The following is an 18,348-nucleotide window of genomic DNA, read 5'->3' on the forward strand; positions in this document are numbered from 1 at the left end:
GAATTTAATGCAGAGAATTGATTACATAGACATTGAAAGGCTTGGAAGAGCAGGACAGAGAAACATCTTAGATTTTAACTTCAGAGTTAAATGATCATAGCTGGGAGAAGAGTGATAAGATATGAGGTTACCAGTGCTCATAATCCTGAAGTATTTCCTGGATCTAGTTCAGAGAGATGAAGGAAACCCATGAAGGTGCTGGGAACTCTGAGAGGATTTGAATACTAAGGCTTGGGCTAAGTATGGTGTTCTCCCCTTTAGGCATCAGAACTGCATTTAGCTTTACCGTGTCTGCAGAGACTGGCAGCAAGAGAATCTTTTTCCTGTCTTGCTGCCTCCATTTTTCCTATGAGTTTCTCTAGTGGAAAAAAAAATGTGGCCAAGGAATCTGGAAAATGTAGTTTACAGGAAGGGCCTTGGCTTTCTTAAAATGCACAGCAGAACACAGAGAAGTAGGGAAGGGAACCAAGGGCAAAACAAAATTATGACTGGCAAAATGAACTTTCTATTAGAAGCATTTTTTGACAAGATTGTAGGGTAGAAGAGGGTTTTCAGTAAAAATTGCTATCTTTTCTACTAACCACTCAACAGTGTATCTGAATTCAGGACATTCCAAACATGGAGAAAGAGACTCAATATTTAATACCAAACTTTACTCAATGGAGAAATAAGACATCTGCAACAAACTTATTATCTGAGGAGAATTCACAAAGACTGATGGTTGAAGCTGATGCATCATTGTCTGGTGTCCTGGAGATTTTCCCACCACAGGGAGCAACATGATATTAAAATAACACTAGGCGAGATTACACCCATAACTGTTCAGGGGGAGACAGGATAAAATGGTAGAAATGAAGAGAAAGACATCTTGACCCCAGAGGCATCTTCAAGTATATACATTTTTAAATCACTATGAGGGCCTGAAAATGGATTCTTGTAAAAATATCATAACTATATTTCTTGGGAATTTTTGTGAATGTCTACATGTACTTCACTTTGAAGACTGCTGAAATAGGTAACTTTGAAAAATGTGGTAGGGAGTCAAAATTCATACTCAAAACATGTAAAAGAGAAAAGAAACATTCTTTTCTATAATGCTTTCACCTTGCTCTGAATTCTTCTGCTAATTACTATTAATGTGACTCGGGTAACATGGAACTTAAATTCTCTATTTAAAGGTCAGTTTAAAATTTGAAGTGATCACTTTGATTCAATTTAATATTTAATTTATCCATCAAAAATGATTTTACTTTTGCAAAGGGTTTCCTATCATACTCCTCTTCCCAAGGGTGCTGTTTGAAGGTTGAGGTGAATATGTGTATTCAATGGTTGTTTTCCGCTGCCTTCACTTAAAACATCCGTCTTCCCCTCTGAGGGGTTCCTGCAGGTTGCTTGATGACCAGTCCAATCTTTTAGACAGGTTTCTAGCTGCTAAAGTTGGGAGTATTGTCTCTTTTTATCAGATTCCATATCTGAGGCCTCCTCCTCTCAACTTCTGGCCACTTTTGAAGTTTCACATTTTCTCATTTTCTATGTTTCCATCTAGGTTCCTCTGGCAAATTGCTATAGTATTGGCATAGGCCAAGAGCAAGTGGAAACACTATCCTAGACCTCCTCAACCTAACACACTGCCTCAAGTATGTAATGGCCCCATCATGAGAGTGTACAGCTAAATATCCCATTGATTAAAAAAAAAAGATGAATCCCCTACCCCATCCCTGTTTAAACACACATCTTCACTCCAGCTTTAGATCCATAAATAAGAGGCAGTTTGGTCTCAGTCCTAATCTCTATCTTTAATAATCTCATTTAATAATAAAGTACTACTAAGAACATAACTAGTTTGAGACTCAAAAGAAGCATTGATCCTTTTGTTCCAGGGTTAATCTGCTCTATTCCTAAAATTTTTTAAATGGAAGAACATTGCTTTGCATTGTTGTATTGGTTTCTGCCATACAATAATGAGAATCAGCTATAACTATATATATATCCCCTCTCCCTGAGCCTTTCTCTCCTCCCTCCACATCCCACCCCTCTACGTCATCACAGACTGACAGCCTTGGCTCCCTGTGTAATATAGCAACTTCTCAGCAGCTATGTGTTTTACACATGATTGAGTATATATGTCTATGCTATTTTCTTCATTTGTTCCACTCTCTCCTTCCCTCGTTGTAAGTCCACAAGACTGTTTCCTACATCTCCATTCCTTTCCTGGATTCATTGATCATACCATTTTTCTAGATTCCATATATATGTATTAATATAAGCATATTTTTCTCTTTCTGACTTCATTCTGTATAACAGGCTCTAGGTTCATCCACCTCATTAGAACTGACTCAAATCCATTCTCTTTTATGGCTGAATAATATTCCATTGTATATATGTACCACATCATCTTCATGTGTTCATCTGTAGATGTACATCTAGGTTGATTCCATGTCCTGCTATTGTAAATAGTACTGCAATGAACATTGAGGAAATTGTGATTTGTTTTTAGAATTGTGGTTTTCTTAGGGTATATGCTACTACCTCATTATAGTTTTAATTTGCATTTCTCTAGCAATTAATGATGATGTTGAGCATCTTTTTGTGTGTTTCTTGGCCATCTGTATGTCTTTGGAGAAATGTCTGGTTAGGTCTTCTCCCCATTTGTTTGCTTGTTTGTTTTGATTGAGCAATTTGTTTTTCTGATACTGAGCTGTATGACAGTTGTTTCATTTGCAATTATTTTATCCCTTTCTGAGGGCTATATTTTAATCTTGTTTATTGTTTCCTTTGTTGTGCAAAAGCTTTTAAGTTTAATTAGGTCCCATTTGTTTGTTTTTATTTCCATCACTTTAGGAATGGACATTACTTTAGGAATGCCTTCTTTAAGACAGAGAAGATCTTGCTGTGATTTATGTCAAAGAGTGTACTGCCTGTGTTTTCCTCTAAGAGGTTTATAGTTTCTGGTCCAGGTGGCACTAGTGGTAAGGAACCTGCTTGTCAGTGCAGGAGATGTAAGAGATGTGGATTCAATCCCTGGGTCGGGAAGATCCCTTGGAGGAGGGTATGGAAATCCACTCCAGTACTCTTGCCTGAAGAATCTCGTGGACAAGAGTAGCCAAGTAGGCTACATTCCATAGGATCACATAGAATCAGACACGACTGAACAGACCTAGGATGCATGCGTGGCCTTACATTTGAGTCTTTAATCCAGTATGAGTTTATTTTTGTGTATGGTGCTAGGAAATGTTCTAGTCTCATTCTTTTACATGTAGCTGTCCAGTTTTCCCAGCACTATTTACTGATGAAGCTATCTTTGTTTCATTGTACATTCTTGCCTCTTTTGTCAAAGATAAGGTGCCCATAGGTGTGGACATTTGTTGCTGTGCTTTCTATCATGTTCCATTGGTCTATATTTATATTTTTGTGCCAAACAATACACTTCTTGATAACCTAGAGGTCACTGAAGAAATCAAAGAGGAAATTTAAAAAAAATACCTAGAAAAAACAACAATGAAAACATGACAACTCAAAATCTATGGGAGCAGTAAAAGCAATGCTAAGAGGGAAATTTATGGCAATACAAGACTATCTCAATAAACAAGAGAAACATCAAATAAGCAACCTAATCTTACACCTAAAACACCTAGAAAAAATAAAACAAAAAAGTCCCAACTTTAGAGGAAGGAAAGAAATCATAGAGAATAGAGCAGAAATCAATGAAAAAGCATGGAAAAGACAGTAGCAAAGGTCAATAAAACTAAAAGCTGGTTTTTTTTGAGAAGATAAACAAAATTGACAAACCATTAGCCAGAATCATCAAGAAAAAAGGGAGCATACTCAATAAAATTAGAAATGAAAAAGAAGTTAAAACAGGCAATTCAGAAAAAAAGATCTTAAAGATCCTTTAAGAGGCTACACTGAGCAACTATATTTTAATAAAATGGACAACCTGGAAGAAAGGAATAAATTCATAGAAAAGTATAACCTTCCAAAACTGAACCAGGAAGAAATAGAAAATATGAACAGACCAATCACAAGCATGGAAATTGAAATTATAATAAAAAATCTTCCGACAAACAAAAGCCAAAGGCCAGATTGCTTAATAGGCAAATTCTATCAAAAGTTTAAAGAACTAATACATATCCTGCTCAAATTCTTCCCGAAAATTTACAGAAGGAAACTCCCAAACTCATTCTACAAGTCCACAATCACCCTGGTACCAAAACCAGACAAAGATCTGGTTTTGCACACACACACACACACACACACACAAAGAAAATTACAGGCCAATATCACTGATGAACAAAGATGCAAAAATCCTCAACAGAATTCTAGCTAACAGAATCAGACAACACATTAAAAGGATCATACCTCATGATCAAGTGGGCTTTATCCTAGAGATGCAATGACTTTGCAATATAAGCAAATCAATAAGATACACCATATTCTCAAACTGAAAGATAAAAACATTATGATCGTCTCAATAGATGTAGAGAAAATATTTGACAAATTTCAACACCCATTTATGATAAAAAGTCTCTAGAAAGTAGGCATTGAAGTAAACTACCTCAACATAATAAAGCCATATAAGACAAATCCACAGCAAACATTCTCCTCAATGGTGAAAAACTGAAAGCATTTCCTCTAACATCAGGAACAAGACAAGGGTACCCACTCTCACCACTGTTATTCAACATAATTTTGGAAGTCCCAACAACAGCAATCAGAGGACAAAAATAAATAAAAGGAATCCAGATTGGAAAAGAAGTAAAACTCTCACTGACTGCAGATAACATGATTCTCAACATAGAAAACCCTAGAGATGCCACCAGAAAATTACTAGAACTAGCCAATGAATATAGTAAAGTCGCAGGATATAAAATTAATACACAGAAGTCCCTTGAATTCCTATACACTGACAATGAAAAATCAGAAAGAGAGATTAAGGGAACAATCTCATTCACCATTGCAACAAAAAGAATAGAATACCTAGGAATAAACCTACCTATAGAAACAAAAATCTGTGTGCAGAAAGCTATATTCCTGAAAATTAATGCTTCACATTGAATGGATGAAACAGCCAACCAATCAGTGAACATGCTACCTCAAAAAAATGTTTCTGTCTTTATGTGTATTTTATGGGTGTGGGGTTTAGTTGCTAAATCATGTCTGATCCTTGCAAACTCATGGACTGTAGCCTGCTTCTCTGTCCATGAGATTTTCCAGGCAAGAATACTGGAGTGGGTTGCAATTTCCTTCTCAAGTATTTTATGGGTAGAACTAAAAAAATATTTATTTTTTACATAATCTGGCTTTCCAAATAGCTCATTCTGCCTTATATAAGGTCAAACATCCATAAAATATGTTGTTTGAGAAAATAAATTATATTGCAGGTATAATTTTGTTTTAAACTCCAATTATAACTTTGTTAAGTACTTAACATATCCATATGTCCCTTGGATATAGTAACAAAATGAAGTTAAATGATCTGAAGGGACTATAAGTATGTTTTTGGCTAGAGGTTTTTACAATATGCTTATTTATTTAAGTATAACAGGCATACAGATATATTCATAAATCATAAGTCTATAGAACCCCTTATTAATGATATAGATACATTGTTTAAATTCTCAGGAAAAATAATTGAAACCGAATTGAAACCATATTTCTATTGAAACCAAAACCATTCCCATTTGACCTCTGCTCATGCTGTACAGAACTACAAGTGTGTGGCTAATGAAAGTTGATCAGTTGTGTCCAACTCTTTGCGACCCTGTGAACTACACAGTCCATGGAATTCTCCAGGCCAAAATACTGGAGTGGGTAGCCTTTCCCTTCTCCAGAGGACCTTCCCAACCCAGGGACTGAACCCAGGTCTCCTGCACTGCAGTCGGATTCTTTACCAGCTGAGCCACCAGGGACAGAACTACAAGTGTATGGTTACGGTGGAGTTAAAAAAAGAAAAATCTCCATTTTTTTTAGTATGTCACCAATTTCCACTTTATTTAGGCTCTTCAAGCTACCAACAGTGATGCATTCTCATTACAGCCACATTTTCTCTATTTAAAGGTTTTTTATTTATTAAATAAATAAATGCTCTTTGTCCTAAGAAACAATAGGTATAGAATTTCTGAAACATGTTTATTTTTCTAAGCTGCTAGTGTTCTGATTGTCTGAACTCTGATAGACTTGAGAATCTCAATAGAAGGTAGACTGCTACTGCTAAGTCACTTCAGTCGTGTCCGACTCTGTGCAACCCCATAGATGGCAACCCATCAGGCTCCCCAGTCCCTGGGATTCTCCAGGCAAGAACACTGGAGTGGGTTGCCATTTCCTTCTCCAATGCATGAAAGTGAAAAGTGAAAGTGAAGTCGCTCAGTCGTGTCCGACTCCTGGTGACCCCATGGACTGCAGCCTACCAGGCTCCTCCGTCCATGGGATTTTTCAGGCAAGAGTACTGGAGTGGGGTGCCATTGCCTTCTTTAAGAAGGTAGACTACTTGGGTTCTATCTCCCTTGGCTTTTTCATAGTTCTCTGATTAGACATGTTTTTGATTATGTGTATTTTAGAAATTATGTGTATTTTAATAATGATAAAGTTCTAAGGATATTGTACTGTGGCCTTAAATGTGAAATAAAAATTCTTGCAAGGTTTTACCTGTTGTGAACATGTCTAATTTCTTAACAGAAAGAAGATTGAGATTTGGCTAATTACAGTCATCATTATTAGAGAATATTAATTAGTTATTTTTAAAAAAATCAATGAAAAAGATTTTTCTTTTAATTGAGGACAGAAAGAAAAGACCATCAATCCTGAATAAGGTATTTGCATTGTCTGCTCATGCTCAATTGCTTGTCTTGTCCGACTCTTTGCAACCCTATGGACTGTAGCCTCCAGGCTCCACGGTCTAGAAGAATTTCCCAGCAAGAATGCTGGAGTGGATTTCCATGCCCTCCTCCAGGGGATCTTACCAAAACAGGGATAGAACCTCCACCTCCTGCGTCTCCTGCGTTGCGGGTGGATTCTTTACTGCTGAGCCACAGGGGAAGACTGGTTCAGTAGGTGTATAATTAATGACAAGCATGGTTATTAAAAACTTTATGTTGTTATCTTAATTAAAAGACTTGGAAAACAAGGTAGCTTCATTATAATTGAGGATTCTGCATCTCCAAATCCATGTGAAAAGTCCTCAAAAGAGTGAGTCTCCATTTCTATATTTGTCCCTTAAATCCCCAAATGGGATACTTTGAGTCTTCATAATCTCTGTGATTAAAATAAAATTATAAAAACTTAGGTCTTGTATAAAGAATATGAAATAAATTATTCCTAAAATTTATTTTAAAGATTCAAAGATTAAGCTTCAGTTCCAGAGGTAATAAAGTCTTCTTACCAATTATGCTAATTAATAGTGCATAGACTGCATTTTCATGAAAGTAACTTACAACCCTCACCTTCATTGTTTATTGATGCACCAGAATAGTTCCTTACATCTTCTTCTTCTAAAGACGAAATTAGGAGGTAATAATTGGAAAAAAAAATTTTTTTTCCATGAGTAGACTCTTCAATGGGCTTCTCTGGTTGCTCAGCTGGTAAAGAATCTGCCTGCAATGCAGGACACCTGGGTTCAATCCCTGGGTTGGAAAGATCCCCTGGAGAAGGGAACAGCTACCTACTCCAGTATTCTGGCCTAGAGAATTCCATGGACTGTAGAGTCCATGGGGCCATGAAAAGACAGACATGACTGAGTCACTTTCACAGACTCTTCAATGGAATGGATTCCATTAAAGCACTGCTGTAGATTGAATAATGGTCCCCAAAATAGTAGATCCTGATGCCTAGCACCTGTAAATGCCACCTTATATGGCAAAGACTTTTCAGATGTGATTAAGAATACTGAGATAGACATATCCTCGATTGCCATAAGAGTGAAAGGTACCCAGTCGTGTCCGACTCTTTGCAACCCTATGTCCATGGAATTCCCCAGGCCAGAATACTAGCATGGGTAGCCTTTCCATTCTCCAGGGGATCTTCCCAACCCAGGGATTGAACCCAGGTTTCCCACATTGCAAGTGGATTCTTTACCAGCTGGGCCACAAGGGAAGCCCATGATTACCATGGACCCTAAATGCAATCATGTATGTCTTTATTAAAAGGAAGCAGAGGGAGATGAACTACACAGAAAGGAGAAAGAAATGTGAAGATGGAGCTGAGAGAGGCTTGAAGATGCTGGCCTTGAAGATTGGAGTAATGTGCCATAAACCAAGAACTTCTGTTAGTCATCAGAAGCTGGAAGAAGCAAGAGGCAGATTCTCCTCTACAGCCTTCAGGAGTGTGCCCCAGCTGACTACCTGATTTTGGCCTGCTGCTGCTGCTAAGTCACTTCAGTCGTGTCCAACTCTGTGCGACCCCATAGATGGCAGCCCACCAGGCTCCCCAGTCCCTGGGATTCTCCAGGCAAGAACACTGGAGTGGGTTGCCACTGCCAGTGTTATTGATTTCAGGCTTTCAGGCTTCCCTGATGGCTAAAACAGTAAAGAATCCACCTGCAATGTGGGAGACCTGGATTCAGTCCCCGTGTTGGGAAGATCCCCTGGAGAAGAGCATGGCAACTCACTCCAGTATTCTTGCCTGGAGATTCCCCATGGACAGAGGAGCCTGGCAGGCTACAGTCCATGGGGTTGCAAAGAGTCAAACATGACTGAGCAACTAAGCACAGCACAGCTCACTAAAGTATGACAGCGTAAGTTTCCATTGCTTTAAGACAATTTGGTAGCTATATGTTATAGCAGCCATAGAAATTAAATTGGGCACCATGCATTATCTACAGATAATCATATTTTATGACAACAGCTAGGTTATACTAGGTCAATATGACTCTCATATGTTTCTTTAAAATTGAATATTACTCAGATAAAAGAATTCTCCAAACATCATTTTTAAAAAAAAAAACAAACTACATTTTATGTTATTATAGCTTATTCACTGTAATCAATTAGCTTCCTGGTTACCTTTTAAAATAACTTAAATTGAACTTTGTGAAAGCTTTCTCCAATCATAAATCAAAAGAGCCATTACCCAGTATAATACCCGGCTGGATAAGTTCAAGTAATTTGCTCAGTGGAGTGAAGTCTGAAAAGGTTCAGATTGTGATACTTGTCAGCCATAACGTTGATGCTGTCTAGACTGAACTGTAGGTATATTAAACATGATATTTTTGGCATTGAGAAAATTTATCATTCATATTCTCATATTCATAAACCATATGACTGTTGAAAACAAGCTTTAAAAGCTTATAATCATGATGCTTTCTTTTAGAGTTTGTACATAAATATAAAATCTTACATTGAAGTTTTAAAAATATTCCAGTAAAGTTTTTAGAGTTTAAGTTCTGTGACATTTTCTCAAGGCTGATCATGAATACGTTTTCTGCATTTCAAGCTACCTTTTTAAAAAGTGATGGAAAGCATACCATTTGTCAGCAGACTTTTAATTGTGTTGTACACTTGATATACAATAGGAAAAATTCTTTTGTGCATAGAAGGTTTTTGTGTTTGAACAAAGATAAAATTCAATCAAGGAGCAATTAATCTTAACCTAGATCAGAAGGAAAATAAATACACCTTATTTCACAAGTGAACTGAAAAAAAATTATTTTGAAAATTGACATACACATTTGAATGCTACCACATGCTGTGCTCTTAATCTTATAATTATTTTATGAAACATTTATTTTTGTTCTCGTTTTACAGCTAAAATAGCTAAGGCTTAGAACAATTAAATATCTTCTCTTTGGAGTACTGAGTCAGGCCTGGGAGCCAGGTCCAACTGGCTCTTTCCTGCCTTCATTTAGCATTATCTTAATATTGCAATCATTTAATTAATTATTGTAACAACCCCATGGTTCCTAGACCATTTAACTTTATTTGCATATAGAAAATGGGATTTTGATTGTCCATACACTTTATAAAATCCATCTTCTCTCAGAAATTACATAAAAATGTCATTCAGCAAATAATGAAATAGGGCTTAGTTTGATTAAATAAAAACAAAATGTTACCTCTTGAGTTTTATAGTGCAGTGTAATGAATTTTTCAGAAGAAGGGTGGGGGGACACTGTAACATAAAGTGCCCCTGGACCTCATACTTTTAATGTCATGAAATTAAATTCTATCCCCAAGTGCACTAACAAGCTAGTTATTACTTTTGGATTATTTCGGTTAACTAAAAGGTAAGCAGGCTCAAATTTGTTTCAGCAGGAAGTTATAAAAATCTAAGTCCTCATTAAAAATTGCAAGATTTGTCCTTATCATACTTCTGTCCAACATTCCCTTTTTATAACTCTAGAGTTCTCTCTAGGAAGGCATGCATAGAATTTAGATGAGGTCAATGATAATGGCGGCTTCCCTTGTGGCTCAGTTGGTAAAGAATCCACCTGCAATGTAGGAGACCTGGGTTCAATTCCTGAATAGGGAAGAGCCAATGGAAAAGGGAAAGGCTACCCACTCCAGTATTCTGGCCTGAAGAATTCCATGGACTGTATAGTCCGTGGGGTCGCAAAGAGTTGGACAAGACTGAGTGACTTTCACTTTCACTTTATAAAACTATAACACTTTCATGTAGAGTGTCACCCTGTTTATTTAACTATATGCAGAGTACATCATGAGAATCGCTGGGCTGGATGAAGCACAAGCTAGAAACAAGATTGCCAGGAGAAATATCAGTAACTTCAGATACGCAGATAACACCACCCTTATGGCAGAAAGTGAGGAAGAATGAAAGCCACTTGATGAAAGTGAAAGAGGAGAGTGAAAAAGTGGGCTTAAAGCTCAACATTCAGAAAACTAAGATCATGGCATCTGGTCCCATCACTTCATGGCAAATAGATGGGGAAACAATGGAAACAGTGGCAGACTTTATTTTTGGGGGCTCCAAAATCACTGCAGATGGTGATTGCAGCCATGAAATTAAGAGAGACACTTACTCCTTTGAAGGAAAGTTATGACCAACCTAGACAGCATATTACAAAGCAGTGACATTACTTTGCCAACAAAGGTCCGTCGAGTCAAGGCTATGGTGTTTCCAGTAGTCATGTATGGATGTGAGAGTTGGACTATAATTGATGCTTTTAACTGTGGTGTTGGAGAAGGCTCTTGAGACTCTGTTGGACTACAAGGAGATCCAACCAGTCCATTCTAAAGGAGATCAGTCCTGAATGTTCATTGGAAGTACTGTTGCTGAAGCTGAAACTCCAATACTTTGGCCACCTGATGCAAAGAACTGATTTATTGGAAAAGACCCTGATGCTGGGAAGGATTGATGGCTAGAGGAGAAGGGGATGACAGAGGATGAGATGGTTGGATGGTACCTACTCAGTGGACATGAGTTTGAGTAGACTCCAGGAGTTGATAGACAGGGAAGCATGGCATGCTGCAGTCCATGTTGTCCAAAGAGTAGGACACAACTGAGGAACTAAATGGAACTGAACTGAACTGATGATAATGGTGGTGATGATGATGATAGATGATGGCATATCTGACAAGAAAGAAAGTTCCACCATGAAGAATTCTGTGATACATTCCCAGTCATGACCAGGTCAACATTAGATTTTTTTCAACATATGCACCCTTTTTAAATTTTATAAGCCAATTGCATCTATTAATGCATCATCTTTAGACTCAGTTCAATGAAAGAGTAAAGGAATATGACATTTGAGTACTTACTGATAAGTAAGGACTTATTGATATTCCAGACACTAGACTTAACTCTTGTCATACATGACCTCACATGGCCACTGTGGTCTTTAAATCACTAACAGTGATTTCGTATCCTGGCTGCATGTCAGCAATATCTAGAGACATTGAAAATTACTGAAGCCTGGCCTAGAAAGCATTCTAGAAAAATCACATCAGACTCTGTCAAAAGGTCTGAGACAAGTATCAGTTTTTGTTTTCATTTTTTTATTTTTCTAAGTCTCCCATTTGAATTAAAATATGAAACCTGGGTTATGGAAAGATCATAAGCTTTTAGGTAAAAATGTTATACCATTTGCCTCTATTTGGTCAGCTTATAAAATTCGAGAGGACTTTCTTCATTGAACAATCTTTCTAGCCAAAAACAACCTCTATTATGTATGAGATATTGAAATATTAATTCAGTTTGCTGTCCCTCATTCTTCCTCATAATCAAAATAAATCAATAATAAAATAATTTTCCCAAAGGATTCTCACCTCTAGCTCTGATACAGTTCAGTTTATCTTCTTTATACTTAATTTACTGATTCTTTCTATAAGTCAAAAACATATATCTTTTCTGGGGAATTCCAGGGAAGAGAATTAGGAAAGGGAGCATAAAACACTGCACCTGGCTGTGTCCAGTTACTTCAGGATAGCAAACTAATCACTCAGGCAGAACCAACCTTGTTTGATAATTCTAACATGGGAGACTACTAAGGCATAAAAACAAATAAAAGTACATAATTTTTAAAAATATGAGCTCTTATTGATTTTTGCTCTTCATTTTTGTTTGTTTACCCAACATGGTCTATATCTCTAGCAAAGTTTATTTTTCCAAGTGGGTTGGGTTCCTTTAACCTGTGTAGCATCTTTTTTCATCTCATTGGTTGAAAAAGAGATGGAATAAGGTATAGAGTTATTAGTACAATTCAACTAATAACCCTCATGAGTCACAGAAGAGTTAACACAAACAGAAAATTGTTTCTTAAAATAACACTATTTCAGGTACAGCTTTTCTGATCCTTCAAAAAACAAAGATTAGATGTACGGAAAGAGTAACATGGAAACTTACATTACCATATGTAAAATAGATAGCCAACGGGAATTTGCTGTATGGCTCAGGAAACTCAAACAGGGACTCTGTATCAATCTAGAGGGGTGGGATGGGGCAGGAGATGGGAGGGAGGTTCAAAAGGGAGGGGATATATGCATACCTATGGCTGATTCATGTTGAGGTTTGACAGAAAACAACAAAATTCTGTAAAGCAATTATCTTTCAATAAAAAAATAAAAAAGAAAAACACACCACTTTTCCCTAAAAAAACAAAGCCCCAAACTATTATTAATCATCAACAGCTAAAGTTTGATGCCTTGGCTTTTAATATAGGTATTTTTTATTTGTTTGTTTGTTTTTTACTTCCTTTTTTTTTTTTTGATGTGGCAGAAGACAAAATTTTTTGTCAACTCTTCAAATATTTTGCAAGCAGAAAACAACAATAATTGTAGTGATTGTTTAAAAGTAGGACTGTGTTAATGCCTAATGTGTTGAGTTGAAATACTTAGAGAAACGAAATACTTAGGAAACTTTTTCTAATAAAAGTAGAGCTATCATTGATATGGCTTGTACTGTACAAGACTTTCATTTCCTCATCTTGTAAGGGTAGCTGCTGAGAACCAGGGAGATTAACAAACTTGCCTAAGAGGTGACAGAGCCAAAATGTGACTTCGCAGCCCTTGCTGAACTTCATACCACCAAGCCCTCTGCTTCTCAAGACTTTATGGCCTGTCTGTAGAGAGCTAACTGCTTTGTGGTTAGAGTAACAACTTGCTATTTGGCTTGGAATTCACAAAAACCTCTTGATTTCCTCTAGGAGTTGTACTGATATAGAAGACCCACATGAGTACTACTTATAATTTTACCTAGGAACATAAATTTTACGAAGTCTCTATGTGAAGTGTTAAGGTATCTTCAGTTTCGAGGTATACCTAGCATACTTGACAGCCCATTTTTAACATATCCTCTCTAGTACAGAAGTAGTAATAATCATGGAATGAAATAAAGGGCAAAAATAACTAGAGAAGTAATGCAATTTAAAAAAGTTTATTGAAATTTTACATAAACATACTTAATTCAAGAAAACAAACAAATGCTATAGTACAAAAAAGTGACCTGTAATACTTCTATATTACATAAATTTGTTTCTAAACAACACAAAATACCTACATATGGATTGTTCATAGTAATTGATCATAAAATTACAAGTTATTTTTCTAGTCTTCTGTCAATTAAAAGTTTTTAATACATAGATTCCTACAAGTTATACAGAAAGATAGGATGACCTCTTTTTCCATTTTTATAATCATTATGTTATTAACATCATTAATGGAGCCCTGGGTAGTGCCACCAGCCAATGTAGGAAACACAAGAGATGTAGGTTCAATCCCTGGGTTGGGATGATCCCCTGGAGGAGGAAATGGCAACCCACCCCAGTACTATTTCCTGAAAAATCCCATGGAAGGAGGAGCCTGGAGAGCTACAGTCCATGGGGTTGCAAAGTCACGCAGGACTGAGAAGCTGAGCAGGCAACAATGCAGGTAGTGCCACAGAGACATAACCTGCACAGAGACAAGCTCTAATGATTCCAAACTGCTTTGAACTTATTCTCAACACAAATTGTGTGTGATTGGTTCCATGTGTGTAAAAGGGCAACTGCATAACTAAAAAAAATCTGAATTAATATTCATATAAAATATAGGGTTTATTAAAAGGTAACCAAATGTGCTAATTTCTTTTCACATTCTGATTTCCTGAAATGATATTCCATGGTTGTCTCCCATTCATTCTTTGTTCCACTGTAATCTATATTCTGCAAAACCTTCTCTGGTCATAGCCATTCCAAGGTCCATAGTCATCCTTGGCCCACTTTTGTGCTTCAACAGCATCAGTGCATACTGTTTTCGTACTGCTTTTACAGTGCATTTGACAGGGGGGTTTGCTTGTCTCTTATGCTTGAGAAAATATGAAATCCGAGAATATATTAGAAATGACACATCCAATTCCGAGCCTTCAGGACTCAGTTCAGGGCTTGTTTGTAGGGGTCACTAAGTAAACATTTGTGGAAGAAAGGAAGAAGGAAAGAAGGGAGGGAGTTTTACCATTATTTTGAATAACTTAGTTGTAAGTTCGGAGTAGGGGCAAGAGGACCAGAGTTAAAATGAAGTACATGTATGTCAGCTACATTGTCAGGACTATAGAGCACATTGGAGAAGGCAATGGCACCCCACTCCAGTACTCTTGCCTGGAAAATCCCATGGACGGAGGAGCCTGGTATGCTCCAGTCCATGGGGTCGCAAAGAGTCGGACACGACTGAGTGTCTTCACTTTCACTTGTCACTTTCATGCATTGGAGAAGGAAATGGCAACCCACTCCAGTGTTTTTGCCTGGAGAATCCCAGGGACTGGGGAGCCTGGTGGGCTGCTGTCTCTGGGGTCGCACAGAGTCAGACACAACTGAAGCAACTTAGCAGCAGCAGGATAGAGCACATAAGATTTGTTAATATGGCAAGCAAATTATTTTTGCATATATCAAAATTCTCCATAATGCTCAAATTATTGCAGGTGTAACCAATATTCTGAAATTCTTCATGGCTCTACTCAACTCACTATTTGGCAAAGAGCACATAACATTTGTTAATATGGCAAGCATATTATTTTTGCATATATCAAAATTCTCCATAATGCTCAAATTATTACAGGTGTAACCAATATTCTGAAATTCTTCATGGCTCTACTCAACTCACTATTTGGCAAAACTAATACAATTTTGTAAAGTTTAAAAATAAAATTAAAAAAAACATAATAAAGAGCTCACTTCATGTTAAGCACTCTGGTAGATACTGAGAATACTAAGAGGACTAATATATTTTATCTGACCTTAATATGTAAGTTTACTTGTTAGGAATAAAACACAAAAAAATTAAAGTTAATTATGATGATGGTGATAGCTAATGTCCATGTACCACTCACCATTCTTCAGCCCTAAGGGCTTCTTCTGCATTTCCTCATTCAGAAGAGCCTCATTCTAACAGCCTATGAAGTAGGTGGTAACATTATTACCATGTTACAGATGAGGAAACAGACACAGAGAGAGAACATTTGCCAAAGGGCACACAGAGAGTAATTGGTGGAGTTGGTATTGTATCTAGGAATAGTATGACAATTTTAGACAATTTTAAGACCTTGAAGTCTTAGCACAGAGCATAATTACCTATGACCTTCATTTTAACCAAAAGATGTGATATGGTAAGAGAGAATACAGGCAATCATTCGGGTTCTAAGACACAGCTAGGTGCAAACTCCCCTCAGGTCCTTATTCACACACAGATGAGATTTGCCCCCACATTGTGCCACCAAGAGCTTTGTAATAAATTTGGCTTTGGGAAAGTTTAAAAGTTGCTGGCAGGGTATGTTATACCCTTTAGTTACTAGTCTTACTAGGAATTCCCTGGTGGCTCAGACAGTAAAGCGTCCTGGAGAATGGCAACCCACTCCAGTATTCTTGCCTGGAAAATCCCATTGACGGAGGAGCCTGATAGGCTATAGTCCATGGGGGTCACAAAGAGTAGGACACAACTGAGCCACTTCACTTAACTTTAGTTTCTAGTCAAACCTGGCTGTCAAACAGGTTATGAGCTGTGAAAAGCATCAGTAAGTAAACTGACTCTGGAGGTAGCTTGGGGAATCCTGACTTAAACAGCATATCATAAATCCTACTTTTTTAAATTGGTGCTGGTGGTGGTGGTGTAGTGGCTAAGTCATGTCCGACTCTTGCGACCCCATGGACTGCAGCTTGCCAGGCTCCTGTCCATGGGGATTCCCCAGGTAAGAATACTGGAGTGGGTTGCCATTTTCCTTCTCCATTTTAAATTGGAGTATAGTTTTACACCGCTGTGTCAGTTTCTATCATAGCAAAGTGAATCAGCCATATATATCCTTTCTAGTAAAACTCTATCAGCCTGTTTCAAAAGTCAGTGATTATAATTTAACAATGTGGTGTGTAGGTGAAGGCCAGTAGAGATTTGTAGTTTTATTCAGGACCAGATACAAAAAGGGATCTGGTTGGTAATTCCAATGTACAGCTTTCTTGTCCTAGATAACTTCAAGATCCTTGGAGAAAGTGTTAAAAGTAGTCTCAGCCCAGAAAAACTTAAATGAGTTTAAGCATCCTCTCTTGTTCTACATTTGTAGGACAGTCTAGGATTGGCTGAGTAGGGTTATGTTCTTTATAGTTCTCAGGACCAATGCTTGGCATCACCATTGACCTTCCCTCTTCTCAAGAGGAAAACTCTAGAGGCAATGTTTCCTAATATTTTATAGATGTACTAATTTTGGTGTGTCAAAATAACAGATGTCAGGGAAACTTCTTGGCTTTCTTCTTAATCTCATAAGCTTGAATGGGTGTCTAACAGCAGGCCTGATTCTGCTGATGAGCTGGCTATCCCTTCTGTAAGTAGCACCAAGGAGAAGACCTAAATAGACTTTGAGAACTTAATGGTATACTAGTAAAATTACTGTAAACAGTAGTCCATTTCCAAAGTGGTCTTATTAATACTCTATTATATTATATGTTGCCATGGAAATATATGTATGATATGTTTACATAAGCTAATTAACCACAGATAATATACATTGTATATATGATTCATTGGTGAAGAATACATATATAATGCATATACTATGTATGATTAATTAGCTTGTCAGAAATATGAGATATCAAAGTAAGTTATTTTTGTACTGGCTTCTAAAGTCCTTGCTTTTGTTATTCTTCTTAATTCTTTAGTTCAAGGAAACTAATTTCTACCAAGATAAATTTAAAAATCCTAATAATTTTAGTAAACAGTATAAGTTACTGTCAAGCATTCACAAGTATTCAGTTAAGGAGAAAAGGAATATGGGTATGGATTTTAGCTTAACTTTTTAAATAAAATTTTTTAAATTGAGAATACTATTTTTTAATTGGAGTATAATTGCTTTACAGTATGGTTTTAGCTTTTGCTACATAAAGTGAATCAGCTCTATGTATACATATATCTCCTTCCTCTTGAAGCTTCTCACTCCACCCTTATTTCACCCCTCTAGGTCATCACAGAGCACCCAGCTGAGCTCCTTGTGTTATACACCTATACTCACTTGTAGTGGTGTGGATGCACCTCGAGTCTGTCATACAGAATGAAGTGAGTCAGAAAGAGTATAACAAATTTATTAAAGCATATATGTGGAATCTAGAAAAGTGTTACTGATGAACCTTTTGCAGGGCGGGTATGGAGATGCAGACATAGAGAAGGGACAGTGGGGGAAGGGGCCCAGGAGCGGTGCGGGGAGGGGAGGGTGAAATGAATTGGGTTAGTAGCACTGACATACGTACACCTTGTAAACGTATAAAAAGATAGCTCGTGAGGAACATGCTCTTTTTAAATGCTCAAAGACAAAATTTTTATTAATTCCAGTGTAATGGATATACCTTATACATATTTTTCCTTTAATTCACACCTCTAGGTCTTTATGTTTTTTATAGAACAGAGTGAGTACATTATAGCCATCATAGTTTGTGTACGCATCTTTTGCTCT

At 37.1% G+C, this 18,348-nt stretch overlaps 1 protein-coding gene across 2 annotated transcripts in view; it reads left to right on the forward strand.

The window, feature by feature from the left end:
• Positions 1–18,348, forward strand: part of ZNF804B (zinc finger protein 804B) — a 284,775-nt gene that overhangs the window by 88,164 nt on the left and 178,263 nt on the right. Inside the window, exon 2 of one of the 2 annotated variants that reach the window (XM_055590602.1) lies at positions 17,860–17,954. The exons of the other annotated variant lie outside the window; for it this stretch is intronic. Within the exon in view, the coding sequence (XP_055446577.1) occupies positions 17,925–17,954 (30 nt within the window). The 5' untranslated portion in view covers positions 17,860–17,924. The remainder of the gene's footprint in view (positions 1–17,859; positions 17,955–18,348) is intronic. 2 annotated transcript variants of the gene reach the window in all.

This window comes from Bubalus kerabau, chromosome 8, assembly GCF_029407905.1.
Source record: "Bubalus kerabau isolate K-KA32 ecotype Philippines breed swamp buffalo chromosome 8, PCC_UOA_SB_1v2, whole genome shotgun sequence".
NCBI lineage: Eukaryota > Metazoa > Chordata > Mammalia > Artiodactyla > Bovidae > Bubalus > Bubalus kerabau.